At 42.2% G+C, this 15,081-nt stretch overlaps 1 protein-coding gene across 2 annotated transcripts in view; it reads left to right on the top strand.

Moving 5' to 3' along the window:
• Window positions 1–3,530: 3,530 nt before the first annotated feature.
• OXCT1 (3-oxoacid CoA-transferase 1) overlaps window positions 3,531–15,081 on the top strand; it is a gene marked incomplete at its 3' end in the record, with an annotated part of 144,804 nt that continues 133,253 nt past the window's right edge. Inside the window, exons 1-2 of one of the 2 annotated variants that reach the window (XM_082649835.1) lie at window positions 3,531–3,734; window positions 7,660–7,768. In XM_082649835.1, the coding sequence (XP_082505961.1) occupies window positions 3,657–3,734; window positions 7,660–7,768 (187 nt within the window). In that variant the 5' untranslated portion in view covers window positions 3,531–3,656. The remainder of the gene's footprint in view (window positions 3,735–7,659; window positions 7,769–15,081) is intronic. The other variant, XM_082649836.1, reaches the window with a different exon arrangement.

The raw sequence follows: 15,081 nt of genomic DNA, 5'->3' as shown, positions 1-15,081 counted from the left end.
TGATTTGCATAAAACAATACTTGTATTTATAAATTTGTAAAATTTCAAATCTATGTCTTTCAAATCTACTAGAGGAAAATTGTCTGAATGGATTTGTTTTCCATATATTAAAGGATCATTGTATAAAATGAAGCACACACCCATATATATATATATATATATATATATATAGTGTGTGTGTGTGGTACCTGGGCCTCTCACTGTTGTGGCCTCTCCCGTTGTGGAGCACAGGCTCCGGACGCGCAGGCTCAGCAGCCATGGCTCACGGGCCCAGCCACTCTGCGGCATGTGGGATCTTCCCGGACCGGGGCAGGAACCCGTGTCCCCTGCATCGGCAGGCGGACTCTCAACCACTGCCCTACCAGGGAAGCCCCATATATTTTTTTTAAGATTCAAATGACCTACTTAAAAACTACAATTACTAGCTAAACCAGTCAAACAACTGGTTTTGAAAACAAGTTTTAAAGCCCCTGATTATCAGTCTGAATACTCCAACTGTGATGGCAGAATGTCCTATCTTTCAGTAATTAGAAAGGATGTTACCGCATATTTTAGGAGAATTTAAATAAAAATCCCTCAAACAGAGAATTACAACTTACAGTCTAACCAACTCTGACACATTGTTTTCATTCATTTGATAGAAAGGGAGGGGAATATATATATATCACATAATATATCAATTACAGCATAAGCAAAAACTCTAAATTTCAGCATATCAGTTTTATTAAGCAGTTTAAGTTATGATGATTTAGCAGAACACAGGAAAGCAAGAAAATGTGTTCACGCTTACACCAAATTAAGGATGTTGACTTATGTTACTAATGTGTGCAACTTTAATTTTGTTTAACACTGTCTGCCAAAATAAACTTTAACCCCATAACTTAAAATATGTATGTACATAAGAGTTTATTGTGTACAGTTAATGCCACTGTTTTGGCTGCAATAAAATCGATCTTGAAATTTAAAAAATATGTTAAAATAATATATGCAATATAATATATATAATAACATAATACAAAATAAACTTTCCTATTGCCTGTCTAAAATCAGACTTTTTGTTTAAGGGCTTTGAATTCAATTCAATTCTCCCAAGTTTTTTTTTTTAAATCAATCAATCAATTAATTTTCTGCAACATCGGGTCTTAGTTGCAGTGTGCGGGTTCCAGAGCATGTGGGCTCTGTAGTTTGCAGCACGCAGTCTCTCTGGTTGTGAGGTGCTGGCTCAGCAGTTGCGGCAGGTGGGCTTAGTTGCCCTGCGGTATGTGGGATCTTAGTTCCCCGAATCAGGGATCAAACCCGAGTCCTCTGCACTGTAAGATGGATTCTTAACCACTGGACCACCAGGGAAATTCCTCTCCCAAGTTTTAAGAATGTGGAAGTTAAACTCTACAATATTACTTGAGGAAAAGTTTCCAGAATATATATATCTGTCACAAACTGCCCCTAAAACAAAGGGGAGCTATTCTTACTAGTTCAGAAAAATTTGGATATTTTTGGGTTTTTTTACTTTTATTTTTAAATAGTTTTTATTGGAGTATAGTTAATTCACAATGTTGTGTTAGTTTCAGGTGTACAGCAAAGTGAATCAGTTGTACATATATTATACATATATCCACTCTTTTATAGATTCTTTTCCCAAACAGGTCATTACAGAGTATCGAGTAGAGTTCCAGATGTTTTTAAAAAGTAGATTTTACAGAGATTAAAATTGAAATGGTTGTGGAACCAGAAGGAAAATCCGACAGAAAAACTTTTCTATAATTTGTTCAAGCTGAAGCTTCTCATATTTTATTTAAAAAGTACAAAATGGAGTCATAGAGTCACCAAAAAATAATAGTGTGTTTTGACCGTTGAGTAATGAGGCTGATTTTTTTCACGAGATTTAAGAGTCACATAGAGTACAAGACTAAAAATATGTGTCTTTTCCTCAGCCAGGAGCAACAGAGTGAGACCAGCCAAGAAGAGTGAGTCATATGACCACAGTTTGACACAGTTGCCAATGCTGTTTTCCATTTCATGTGTCCTCTGGAAGGGTGAAAGTGGAAAAGCAGACCCAGTTGTGAAGTTTAGCTTTTTCACATTCTGCCAGCTACCCTATGATGGCGTTATATGTTGTATTAGGACTGGAAATGGGACTTTAGTTCTAATACCTAAATTTCCCCTCTATCCAAGTTCTTAAAATGTGTTGAAAATAGAGAGCATTGTGAAGTTAATTTCTCCTTATGTCACTGGACAGTCTAACTTGGTATTTTGTTCTCTCAATGACTTTAATTAAAATTATACTAACACAACAATGTAAAGCAATTATACTCCAATAAAGATGTAAAAAAATATATATATATAGTATTCACAGGAAAAAAAGAAATTCGGAGTTAAAAAGAATACCATGAAAGGGCAGTGCTTTTATAGAAACAATTTAAACTGGACTGACTGTCCACCGTCTCAGTATACTTGCTAAGGAAGCTAAGGGCTCATTTAATTTTCGTGTTAGCTTTGCTTCAAAAACCAACAGCCACATTCCCAGGACATGGTCAGCCCTTAATCAAATAAAATGTTTATTGATTTTCCACTTGGTCCTTCCACTCAGCTGCTAAGTACATAGACGGTTCTGAAGAAATCAGACTTTCATTGAACGTATGTGTCATATCAATGCACCACTGCCAACTTGAAGAAACTTAGAGTAACGCCTAAGATTTATTGAGTGTTTATAAATGGGGCCAGAAGCTTTGCATGAATTACCTCATGTAATCTTCAGGACAGTTCTGAGTATTATAAGCAATTTTAATTTGCAGATAAGGACACAGGCTTAGGAAAGTTATGAAACTTGTCTCAGGTCAGTCAAAGGGATACACAGCTGTATGTTTGCATCTGCTGAGTAATATCTGGGGTTTCTGGGACTCCAGTGCCAGAAAGATCCTGAAAAATGCAGACTTGGATGATAGGGATGGAAAAGAAGGTGTGCTAAAATCAGGTCCCAGAGGCTCAGTCCTAATCTTGCCTTCCTGACCAGGGACAATCTTGACCAGGCCTGTCTGATCACACTTCAAGGAATATGGCTCGTGGCAGGTTCTCAGAGCAAACTTAACTCTACACAAGCCAGGGACAGGTGTGGGGAGAGGGGACTGAGAAATGGAAGACGTGGGAACGCTGTCCAGACGGGGGAAAGAGAGGCGGTGGGCCTCCAGGCAGGTACCCCTTTGCAGCCCACACAGGCGCCAGACACTGACATGAAAAAGCAGCGAGCTCCGGGAGAGGCCCTCCTGCGCCGCCCGAACGCTAGGCCAAGGTTTATCCCTGACCTTGGTATGTATAGACAGATACCCGCGATAGCTCAAAGCCGAGGAGCTGCGGCGGCAAAGGCGCGCAACACGACGGTCTGGAATACGCCCGACGCGAGGAAGCATCCGAGCGCGGCCGGAACGGCACTTTACCCGCGATCCGCCCCGGCCGCCGGCCCCTCCCAGCATCTCTTCTCCGTCAGCCGGAGCCCGGCCCCGGAGGTCCCAGGACGTCACAGAAGCGCGTTCGAGCCTGCAGCCCGCCCCCTGTGCGCCTTCTTTTTCCTCCCGTTCGGTGACGCGGAGGCCCGGGCCGCGCCTGCTGACACACTCACACGCTCGCTTCGGCCCGGCCTGCGACTACCCCCCAGCCCAACCATGGCGGCACTCACACGCCTCTCCTCCCGCCTGCGGTTCTGCCCCTCCGCCCGCCGCCCCGGGGGCGCCTGGTCCAAGGTAAAAGTGCGGGTGAAGAGCAAGGCCGCGTGTCGAACGAGTGCGGACGAAACCCCGAGTGGTGCCAGCGTTTTCTCCTCTGCTCGTACCCACCCGCTCCAGTCCGGGAGCCGGCATCCAGGGCCCCGAGACGCGACGACGCCTTCCTTGCCTGGCCGCTCTGCCGCATGGCCTCCTTGGCTTGGTTCTGCACCTGCTTTCCCGATGGGGCGAAACGAGGCAAAGAAGCGCGCAGAGAGGCTGAGGGGCAGGAGGACGCCTGGCAGCGCCGCCGCGCCCTTCGGGGCTCGCTCGCGTCCTTCCCGGCACGCGTCTCCGCTTCCTTGGCAGCCTTCTGGGAAGGGGCTCTGGCGGCCTAAACGGGACGAGGAGGGTTCGCTTGTTTAAAGGGGGCAAGGGGCGACGGCTGTAGCTGGTAGGTTTGCGCTCCGATTTGGGGATCTCGGGGCAGGGGCGCCTCTAGAGGCCCGGAACCCAGCGCTGGGCTAGCCAGGGGTCGGCTTGAGTTCACCGCCAAGGGGATGGGACGCTGCGCCCCACCTCCCGGATAGGGCTGCGCCGCACCTCTGCGGTGGGACAGGGAACCCGGACTGGAGCCCTTGCCTGGGCGTTTTTTACCTCCCCACGCGGAGGAGCCTGTAGAGGATAGGCGGTGGCTAGAGCGCGGGCTTTGGGCACCGGCGCCCCTTCTTCCAAGGCTCCTCCGGATTTCCGATTTCAAAGCCTTTTGCAAACCTTGTTCCGCCTTCACTGCAAACATGTTACGAGTGGTAGTATCTTGAGGCATTCGCGCCGCGATTGTTGGCTGATGTGTGGTCTTTTTTTGCCCCATGCTCTGTCCCCGCCTGTAAGCCCACGTCCCGGTGCGGTTCCTATTCCGAGTCCTCGGATAGGACCAGAGCTCTGAGTCTTGGAGGGTGGCTTACCTTGGCTACGTCCATCACCACGGGAGCCTTCTCCTTGGAAGAGACAAGGAAAAGTGATGTTTTTACTTAGCGTTTTGAACAATAGTTCCGAGCTTAAAAGCGTGCCTTGCACACTTGAGTACTCACAGGGAACTCCTGCCCCGTCCCATTGCTCTCCCTTCTTCCCCACGTCCACTCTCTGAGAGCGGTGAACGCAGAGGGGCCACCAAGCCCCGTAGGTAAGTGCTAGGATGATTTAGACCTGGACCGGTTTACTCATAAATGCTTCTTAGGAAGCATTTTGATAATTGCAGATAGCTTTGGATATGTAAAGCATTATTAAAAGGGAACTTGACCTTCAGTCAGATTGCTGTGGGCGCTGAAACTAATGCAAATCAGGACACAGCGATATCCTTGGGCCAAGGTCAGTATCATTCCTTCTTTTGACAGTTACTTATTTACCTAAGTGTAACTTACTCATTTTCTTCAGTATATTGTTAAACTATTCCCGAAACCCAGCAAACCTCTTCTTAGATGGCCGAGCTACAAATTACGGGGTTTTCTGTATCTCATCTCTCCTTTCAGGTTTATCATAGGTCCAACTCCAGCTTCCCTGTGTTCCTTCGGTGCTTGGGACTTAGGACTCTTACTGCTTATTTAGCCCTTAAATCCTTACCTCCTGCTTGCGTTAACTGTGACACTTGTGTACTTGTTTAACTTTTTGAATGTGTGTACATTGTCTTCATAACCAGATGAAATTTGCAGAGACCATATTGTATGCCGTATTCTCTGTCTCTCTCAACATTACACACTACCCTGCATAGAATAGACATTCAACACGTTTCATAGGTGGATGAGAGAACGCTGTGGGAAACTTATGTGGTAACCTTGAGAATTTTTCTGCTAAACATACCCAACAGGTAAAATGAGATAGGTTTTTTTCTTTTTTATTTATGATAAACATGTCTTTCAAACTTGAGTTTGCATCAGAATTACCTGGAGGCTTTATTAAATAGATTGCTGTGTTCATCCCCAGAATTTCTGATTTAGTAAGTCCTGGCTGGAGCCCCGTACTCTGCATTAATAAGTTCCCAGTTGATAATGCTTCAGGTCTGAGGACTGCACTTTCAGAGCCATTGCCATTGACTTCGACTAAAATAGACTGTTGACTTAAAAAATATATATATATGCACAATGTGAGAGTTGCGAGTTAAAGTTTTATTTCGGGCAAAATGAGGACTGCAGCCCAGGAGACAGCATTTCAGATAACTCTGAAACTGCTCGGAGGAGTCCAGGGGAGGGGCCAGGATATTTAGAAGTTTTGCTACAAAGAGCAGGTAATTGGGAACGTCAAAAGATTGTTGTTAAATAAAGAAAACCAGATATCTCAAGTTAAGGAATTTAGCCCTTTTTTTCTCTGTATGGGAAGATGCTAGAGTCTGGGCTCACTGAAATCACTCCTTTGATAAGCACCTATCTGGGGCCTGTATTTTTACATCCTGAGTTTCCTCAGGGCTCCCTGCAGGGAGTGGCGGCAATCTGATGGCTGCTAGATGGTAGGTATTCTTTTCAGCCCTGAGTTTTTTCAGGGCTCATCAGCTCACATTGGAGGGCTTGCAATCGCTGGTGACGGTGACATTCTTTGTTTACTAATATGGCAGGAAATATTCAATTTCTCAACCTACTTATTCAGACTATCAAACTTTTAATTTCTAAGATTAAAAATATGTTTTTGTGTGTATGTGTGTGTTAAGACAGAATCAAATAACTCCTTGCTACTTGAGGGTAGGGAAGAGGAGAAAGCTGTAACTCAAGCCCTTTCCTTTCTATCCCCGCCTCTACTTACTTCCCCCGTGTTTGGGCAGTATGCCAGTGTATACCAAGCTCCTCATCTGACCTTGACCAAGGTTGAAATTTAGAAGGACGAAGGTCATTTGGGCAACCTATACCTTTGCAGGTCTCATTTGACTTTCAGTATAGTTCTCTTAAATTTTCTTTTGTATTAATTGACACTTTTTATGAAAGGAGTTTTTGGAGGAAGAAAAGAATGACAGTGCTCGTTTTTGCTGCTAAAAGGACCCCCTCGGGTTCTCTGTCTGGGAGACTGATAGGCCGTGGATGTGAGTTTACAACCTCATGGATGTGAGTTTACAACCTCGTTGGGCTGGTTAAGGGACAGCATCTCAGGAGTCAGGTGTCATTCTCTCTACTCCCTCTCTTTTTAGGTTGACTATATAATGAGAATAAAGGAGAGAGGATGTTGAGTATGAGTGATTGATTACAACACAATCGACTTTATTATTTTTTCCTGTCCATATTGTAGACAAAGTGTAAAGAGGGAAACAGTTTAAAACTGATGGTGAATGCTCGCTAGATAGCCTGATTTGCAACAAATAGTACACTGGGGTAAGACTAACCATGCCTCTCTTGCAGATAACAGTTTGCTACTTTTCTCCAGCATCCATAAACTTCAGGCCCCTTAGGGGAATGAGTTTTTTGGTGTGCTGTTCTTTACTTGTCCTTTCAGGAGGCATTCTTTGACACCCAAGATTGGATCAGGGTCCAAATATGTAGTATTTGTAGTATTGAGAGCAACAGTTGCGTCTTAATCCTTACTATCGATAGATTGAAATAAATAGTGCAGAACTTGGCACATAAATTTTGTCACAGTAAATATTTGTTGGTTGTGTTGCTATCAGAAACTGATGCTTGATGACACCGATATTGTGAATTTGAGTCCCAGTGTACAGGTTATCTACTTTCTTTCACTCTTCCGAGGGGCCGCAAATGACAGAGTTTTCCTTATATAATAAAAGATATTGGTCATAAGGGGATTCTGGTGATAATCTGTGGATAGAGTATGTCCATCCTACTCCTAAGATGAACTACTTACAGCCCAACTCTTTCAAAGATGAGCTAGTGAAATTGTATAGATAAAAATTGAATACATCGCTATACATGGAAAGGGAACGCATGTTTCCAAATGTTTATTCACTTAAAAATGTTTTTTAATGTTTTAGGAATGTGTTTGCTACTTTTCAACCAGCACACGTCACCATACCAAATTTTATATGGATCCAGTGGAAGCGGTAAAAGACGTCCCTGATGGTGCAACAGTACTGGTTGGTGGTGAGTAATAGTATTGTTTTTCTTTTTATGGTAACAGCCTTATGTTTTTAGCAAAGCAGGGAAATTACAATGGCAAAGTATGTATATTAGAAATGCCAATTATTTTCTTGCTTAGTTAATAAATGCCAAATATTGGAAATGCCAATTATTTTATTACTTATTCATTATCTTATTTTTATTTATTAATTACATATTATCTATTTTTTATTAGTGTCCCCTTCCTGAAAGCTCAGCAAGGTTTACCTTTTCTTTCCTTTTGTGTTTCTTTTTCTATTATTTTGAAAAGCTGATGCCTTAAATGGTGGTATCTTATTAGTAGTTTTGAAAAATCCGTAGATGCTTGGGAATTCATTGATCTCATCAGCCCACAGCTAGTCACTCTTTTTGTTTCTCCTCATTTTATGAGTTTGAGAGCACATATGCCTCTATCTATTAGTGAGTCTCCCAAGGTCTTTGCTTCTCTTTGTTTAGAGTATCTTTTAGCACCACTGTCTCACACTCATAATTGCTTTACAATGGTGTGTTAGTTTCTGCTTTATAACAAAGTGAATCAGTTATACATGTACATATGTTCCCATATCTCTTGCCTCTTGTGTCTCCCTCCCTCCCACCCTCCCTATCCCACCCCTCTAGGTGGTCACAAACCACCTAGCTGATCTCCCTGTGCTATGCGGCTGCTTCCCACTAGCTGTTTTACATTTGGTAGTGTATATATGTCCATGCCACTCTCTCACTTTGTCACAGCTTACCCGTCCCCCTCCCCATATCCTCAAGTCCATTCTCTAGTAGGTCTGTGTCTTTATTCCTGTTTTACCCCTAGGTTCTTCATGACATTTTTTTTTCTTAAATTCCATATATATGTGTTAGCATATGGTATTTGTCTTTCTCTTTCTGACTTACTTTGCTCTGTATGACAGACTCTAGGTCCATCCACCTCATTACAAATAGCTCGATTTCGTTTCTTTTTATGGCTGAGTAATATTCCATTGTATATATGTGATACAGCTTCTTTATCCATTCATCCAATGATGGACACTTAGGTTGTTTCCATCTCCTGGCTATTGTAAATAGAGCTGCAATGAACATTTTGGTACATGACTCTTTTTGAATTATGGCTTTCTCAGGGTGTATGCCCAGTAGTGGGATTGCTGGGTCATATGGTAGTTCTATTTGTAATTTTTTAAGGAACCTCCATACTGTTCTCCATAGTGGCTGTACCAATTCACATTCCCACCAGCAGTGCAAGAGTGTTCCCTTTTCTCCACACCCTCTCCAGCATTTATTGTTTCTAGATTTTTTGATGATGGCCATTCTGACTGGTGTGAGATGATATCTCATTGTAGTTTTGATTTGCATTTCTCTAATGATTAATGATGTTGAGAATTCTTTCATGTGTTTGTTGCCAGTCTGTATATCTTCTTTGGAGAAATGTCTATTTAGGTCTTCTGCCCATTTTGTTTTTTTGTTATTGAGCTGCATGAGCTGCTTGTAAATTTTGGAAATTAATCCTTTGTCAGTTGCTTCATTTGCAAATATTTTCTCCCATTCTGAGGGTTGTCTTTTGGTCTTGTTTATGGTTCCCTTTGCTGTGCAAAAGCTTTGAGGTTTCATTAGGTCCCATTTGTTTATTATTGTTTTTATTTCCATTTCTCTAGGAGGTGGGTCAAAAAGGATCTTGCTGTGATTTATGTCCTAGAGTGCTCTGCCTATGTTTTCCTCTAAAAGTTTGATAGTTTCTGGCCTTACATTTAGGTCTTTAATCCATTTTGAGCTTATTTTTGTGTATGGTATTAGGGAGTGATCTAATCTCATACTTTTATATGTACCTGTCCAGTTTTCCCAGCAGCACTTATTGAAGAGGCTGTCCTTTCTCCACTGTACATTCCTGCCTCCTTTATCAAAGATAAGGTGACCATATGTGCGTGGGTGTATCTCTGGGCTTTCTAGCCTGTTCCATTGATCTGTCTTTCTGTTTTTGTGCCAGTACCATACTGTCTTGATTACTGTAGCTTAGTCTGAAGTCAGGGAGCATGATTCCTCCAGCTCCGTTTTTCTTTCTCAAGATTGCTTTGGCTATTCGGAGTCTTTTGTGTTTCCATACGAATTGCGAAATTTTTTGTTGTAGTTCTGTGAAAAATGCCAGTGGTAATTTGGTAGGGATTGCATTGAATCTGTAGATTGCTTTGGGTAGTAGAGACATTTTCACAATGTTGATTCTTCCAATCCAAGAACATGGTATATCTCTCCATCTATTTGTATCATCTTTAATTTCTTTCATCAGTGTCTTATAATTTTCTGCATACAGGTCTTTTGCCTCCGTACGTGGGTTTATTCCTAGATTTTTTTTTTTTTTTTTTTGCGGTACACGGGCCTCTCACTGTCACAGCCCCTCCCATTGCAGAAGCACAGGCTCCATACGCACAGGGCCAACGGCCACGGCTCATGGGCCCAGCTGTTCTGTTGGCACACAGGATCCTCCCGGACCGGGGCACGAACCCGTGTCCCCTGCATCGGCAAGCGGACTCCCAACCACTGCGCCACCAGGGAAGCCCCTATTCCTAGATATTTTATTCTCTTTGTTGCAAGGGTAAATGGGAGTGTTTTCTTGATTTCACTTTCAGATTTTTCATCATTAGTGTATAGGAATGCCAGAGATTTCTGTGCATTAATTTTGTATCCTGATACTTTACCAAATTCACTGATTAGCTCTAGTAGTTTTCTGGTAGCATCTTTAGGATTCTCTATGTATAGTATCATGTCATCTGCAAACAGTGACAGCTTTACTTCTTCTTTTCCGATTTGGATTCCTTTTATTTCCTTTTCTTCTCTGATTGCTGTGGCTAAAACTTCCAAAACTATGTGGAATAAGAGAGGTGAGAGTGGGCAACCTTGTCTCGTTCCTGATCTTAGTGGAAATGCTTTCAGTTTTTCACCATTGAGGACGATGTTGGCTGTACGTTTGTCATATAGGCCTTTATTATGTTGAGGAAAGTTCCCTCTATGCCTACTTTCTGCAGGGTTTTTATCATAAATGGGTGTTAAATTTTGTTGAAAGTTTTCTCTGCATCTATTGAGATGACCATAGGGTTTTTCTCCTTCAATTTGTTAATATGGTGTATCACGTTGATTGGTTTGCGTATATTGAAGAATCCTTGCATTCCTGGAATAAACCCCACTTGATCATGGTGTATGATCCTTTTAATGTGCTGTTGGATTCTGTTTGCTAGTATTTTGTTGAGGATTTTTGTGTCTATGTTCATCAGTGATATAGGCCTGTAGTTTTCTTTCTTTGTGACATCCTTGTCTGGTTTTGGTATCAGGGTGATGGTGGCCTCGTAGAATGAGTTTGGGAGTGTTCCTCCCTCTGCTATATTTTAGAAGAGTTTGAGAAGGATAGGTGTTACCTCTTCTCTAAATGTTTGGTAGAATTCGCCTGTGAAGCCATCTGATCCTGGGCTTTTGTCTGTTGGAAGATTTTTACTCACAGTTTCAATTTCAGTGCTTGTGATTGGTCTGTTCATATTTTCTACTTCTTCCTGATTCAGTCTCGGAAGGTTATGCATTTCTAAGTATTTCTCCATTTCTTCCAGGTTGTCCATTTTATTGGCATAGAGTTGCTTGTAGTAATCTCTTATGATCCTTTGTATTTCTGAAGTGTCAATTGTTACTTCTCCTTTTTCATTTCAAATTCTATTGATTTGAGTCTTCTCCGTTTTTTTCTAGATGAGTCTGGCTAATGGTTTATCAATTTTGTTTATCTTCTCAAAGAACCAGCTTTTAGTTTTATTGATCTTTGCTATTGCTTCCTTCATTTCTTTTTCATTTATTTCTGATCTGATTTTTATTATTTCTTTCCCTCTGCTAACTTTGGGGTTTATTTGTTCTTCTTTCTCTAATTGCTTTATGTGCAAGGTTAGGTTGTTTATTCAAGATGTTTGCTGTTTCTTAAGGTAGGATTGTATTGCTATAAACTTCCCTCTTAGAACTGCTTTTGATGCATCCCATAGGTTTTGGGTAGTCATGCGTTCATTGTCATTTGTTTCTTGGTATTTTTTTATTTCCTTTTTGATTTCTTCAGTGATCACTTCGTTATTAAGTAGTGTATTGTTTAGCCTCCATGTGTTTGTATTTTTTACAGATCTTTTCCTGTAATTGATATCTAGTCTCATAGCGTTGTGGTCAGAAAAGATACTTGATACAGTTTCAATTTTCTTAAATTTACCAAGGCTTGATTTGTGACCCAAGATATGATCTATCCTGGAGAATGTTCCATGAGCACTTGAGAAAAATGTGTATTCTGTTGTTTTTGGATGGAATGTCCTATAAATATCAATTAAGTCCATCTTGTTTAATGTATCATCTAAAGCTTGTGTTTCCTTATTTAGTTTCATTTTGGATGATCTGTCCATGGGTGAAAGTGGGGTGTTAAAGTCCCCTACTATGAGTGTGTTACTGTCAATTTCCCCTTTTATGGCTGTTAGTATTTGCCTTATGTATTGAAGTGCTCCTATGTTGGGTGCATAAATATTTTCAATTCTTATATCTTCTTCTTGGATCGATCCCTTGATCATTATGTAGTGTCCTTCTTTGTCTCTTCTAATAGTCTTTATTTTAAAGTCTCTTTTGTCTGATATGAGATTTGCTACTCCAGCTTTCTTTTGGTTTCCATTTGCATGGAATATCTTTTTCCATCCCCTCACTTTCAGTCTGTACGTGTCCCTAGGTCTGAAGTGGGTCTTCTGTAGACAACATCTATACAGGTCTTGGTTTTGTATCCATTCAGCCAGTCTGTGTCTTTTGGTGGGAGCGTTTAATCCATTTACGTTTAAGGTAATTATTGATATGTATGTTCCCATTCCCATTTTCTTAATTATTTTGGGTTTGTTATTGTAGGTCTTTTCCTTCTCTTGTGTTTCTTGTCTAGAGAAGGTCCTTTAGCATTTGTTGAAAAGCTGGTTTGGTGGTGCTGAACTCTCTCAGCTTTTGCTTTTCTGTAAAGGTTTAATTTCTCCATCAAAACTGAATGAGATCCTTGCTGGGTAGAGTAATCTTGGTTGTAGGTTTTTCTCCTTCATCACTTTAAATATGTCCTGCCAGTCCCTTCTGTCTTGCAGAGTTTCTGCTGAAAGATCAGCAGTTAACCTTATGGAGATTCCCTTGTGTGTTATTTTTTGTTTTTCCCTTGCTGATTTTAATATGTTTTCTGTGTATTTAATTTTTGACAGTTTGATTAATATGTGTCTTGGCATGTTTCTCCTTGGATTTAGCCTGTATGGGACTCTCTGTGCTTCCTGGACCTGATTAACTATTTCCTTTCCCATATTAGGGAAGTTTTCAACTATAATCTCTTCAAATATTTTCTCAGTCCCTTTCTTTTTCTCTTCTTCTTCTGGAACCCCTATAATTCGAATGTTGGTGCATTCATTGTTGTCCCAGCGGTCTCTGAGACTGTCCTCAGATCTTTTCATTCTTTTTTCTTTATTCTGTTCTGCAGTAGTTATTTCCACTATTTTATATTCCAGGTCACTTATCCATTCTTCTGCCTCAGTTATTCTGCTATTGATCCCTTCCAGAGTATTTTGAATTTCATTTACTGTGTTGTTCATCGTTGCTTGTTTCCTCTTTAGTTCTTCTAGGTTCTTGTTAAAAGTTTCTTGCATTTTGTCTACTCTCTTTCCAAGATTTTGGATCATCTTTACTATCATTATTCTGAATTCTTTTTCAGGTAGACTGCCTATTTCCTCTTCATTTGTTAGGTCTGATGGGTTTTTATGTCTCTCCTTCATCTGCTGTGTGTTTTTCTGTCTTCTCATTTTGCTTATCTTACCGTGTTTGGGGTCTCCTTTTTGCAGGCTGCAGGTTCGTAGTTCTCGTTGTTTTTGGTATCTGTCCCCAGTGTCTAAGGTTGGTTCAGTGTGTTGTGTAGGCTTCCTGTTGGAGGAGACTAGTGCCTGTGTTCTTGTGGATGAGGCTGGATCTTGTCTTTCTGGTGGGCAGGTCCATGTCTGGTGGTTTGTTTTGGGGTGTCTGTGGACTTATTATGATTTTGGGCCACCTCTCTGCTAATGGGTGGGGTTGTGTTCCTGTCTTGCTATTTGTTTGTTATAGGGTGTCCAGCACTGTAGCTTGCTGGTCGTTGAGTGAAGCTGGGTGTTGGTGTTGAGATGAAGATCTCTGGGAGATTTTCGCCATTTGATATTATGTGGAGCTGGGAGGTGTCTTGTGGACCAGTGTCCTGAAGTTGGCTCTCCCACCTCAGAGGCACAGCACTGACTCCTGGCTGCAGCACCAAGAGCCTTTCATCCACATGGCTCAGAATAAAAGGGAGAAAAATTAGAAAGAAAGAAAGAGGCTAAAAGAAAATAAAGTAAGGTAAAATAAAATAAAGTTATTGAAATAAAAAAGTATTAGGAAAAAGAAATTTTTTAAGTAAAAAAAAAAAAAAAACCAAAGAAAAACGGACGTATAGAACCCTAGGAGAAATGGTGAAAGCAAAGGTATACAGACAAAATCTCCCACAGGAGCAGACACTCACAAAAAGAGGAAAAGGGGAAAAAATAATAAATCTTGCTCTCAAAGTCCACCTCCTCAATTTGGGATGATTTCTTGTGTATTCAGGTATTCCTCAGATGCAGGGTACATCAAGTTGATTGTGGAGATTTAATGCACTGCTCCTGAGGCTGCTGGGAGAGATTTCCCTTTCTCTTCTTTGTTTGCAAAGCTCCCGCGGTTCAGCTTTGGATTTGGCCCCGCCTCTGCGTGTAGGTCGCCGGAGGGCTTCTGTTCTTCACTCAGACAGGATGGGGTTAAAGGAACCGCTGACTCGGGGGCTCTGGCTCACTCAGGCCCGGGGGAGAGAGGGCCACGGAGTGCGGGGCAAGCCTGCAGCGGCAGAGGCCGGTGTGACGTTGCACCAGCCTGAGGCGCGCCGTGCATTCTCGCGGGGAAGTTGTCCCTGGATCCCGGGACCCTGACAGTGGCGGGCTGCACAGCCTACCCGGAAGGGATGTGTGGATAGTGACCTGTGCTCGCACACAGGCTTCTTGGTGGTGGCAGCAGCAGCCTTAGCGTCTCATGCTCGTCTCTGGGGTCTGCTCTGTTAGCCGCAGTTCGCGCCCGTCTCTGGATCTCCTTTAAGCAGCTCTCTTAATCCCCTCTCCTCGAGCACCAGGAAACAGGGAAGAAAAAGTCTCTTGCCTCTTTGTCAGGCCCAGACTTTTTCCCAGACTCCCTCCCGTCTAGCCATGGTGCACTAACCCCTTCAAGCTGTGTTCACACTGATCCTACCGAAGCCCGAGCCTCAGCTCCCAGAC

Source organism: Grampus griseus (genome assembly GCF_964374135.1).
Source record: "Grampus griseus genome assembly, chromosome: 3".
NCBI classification, from domain to species: Eukaryota; Metazoa; Chordata; class Mammalia; order Artiodactyla; family Delphinidae; genus Grampus; species Grampus griseus.
This window is presented reverse-complemented; position numbering and strand designations above follow the sequence as displayed.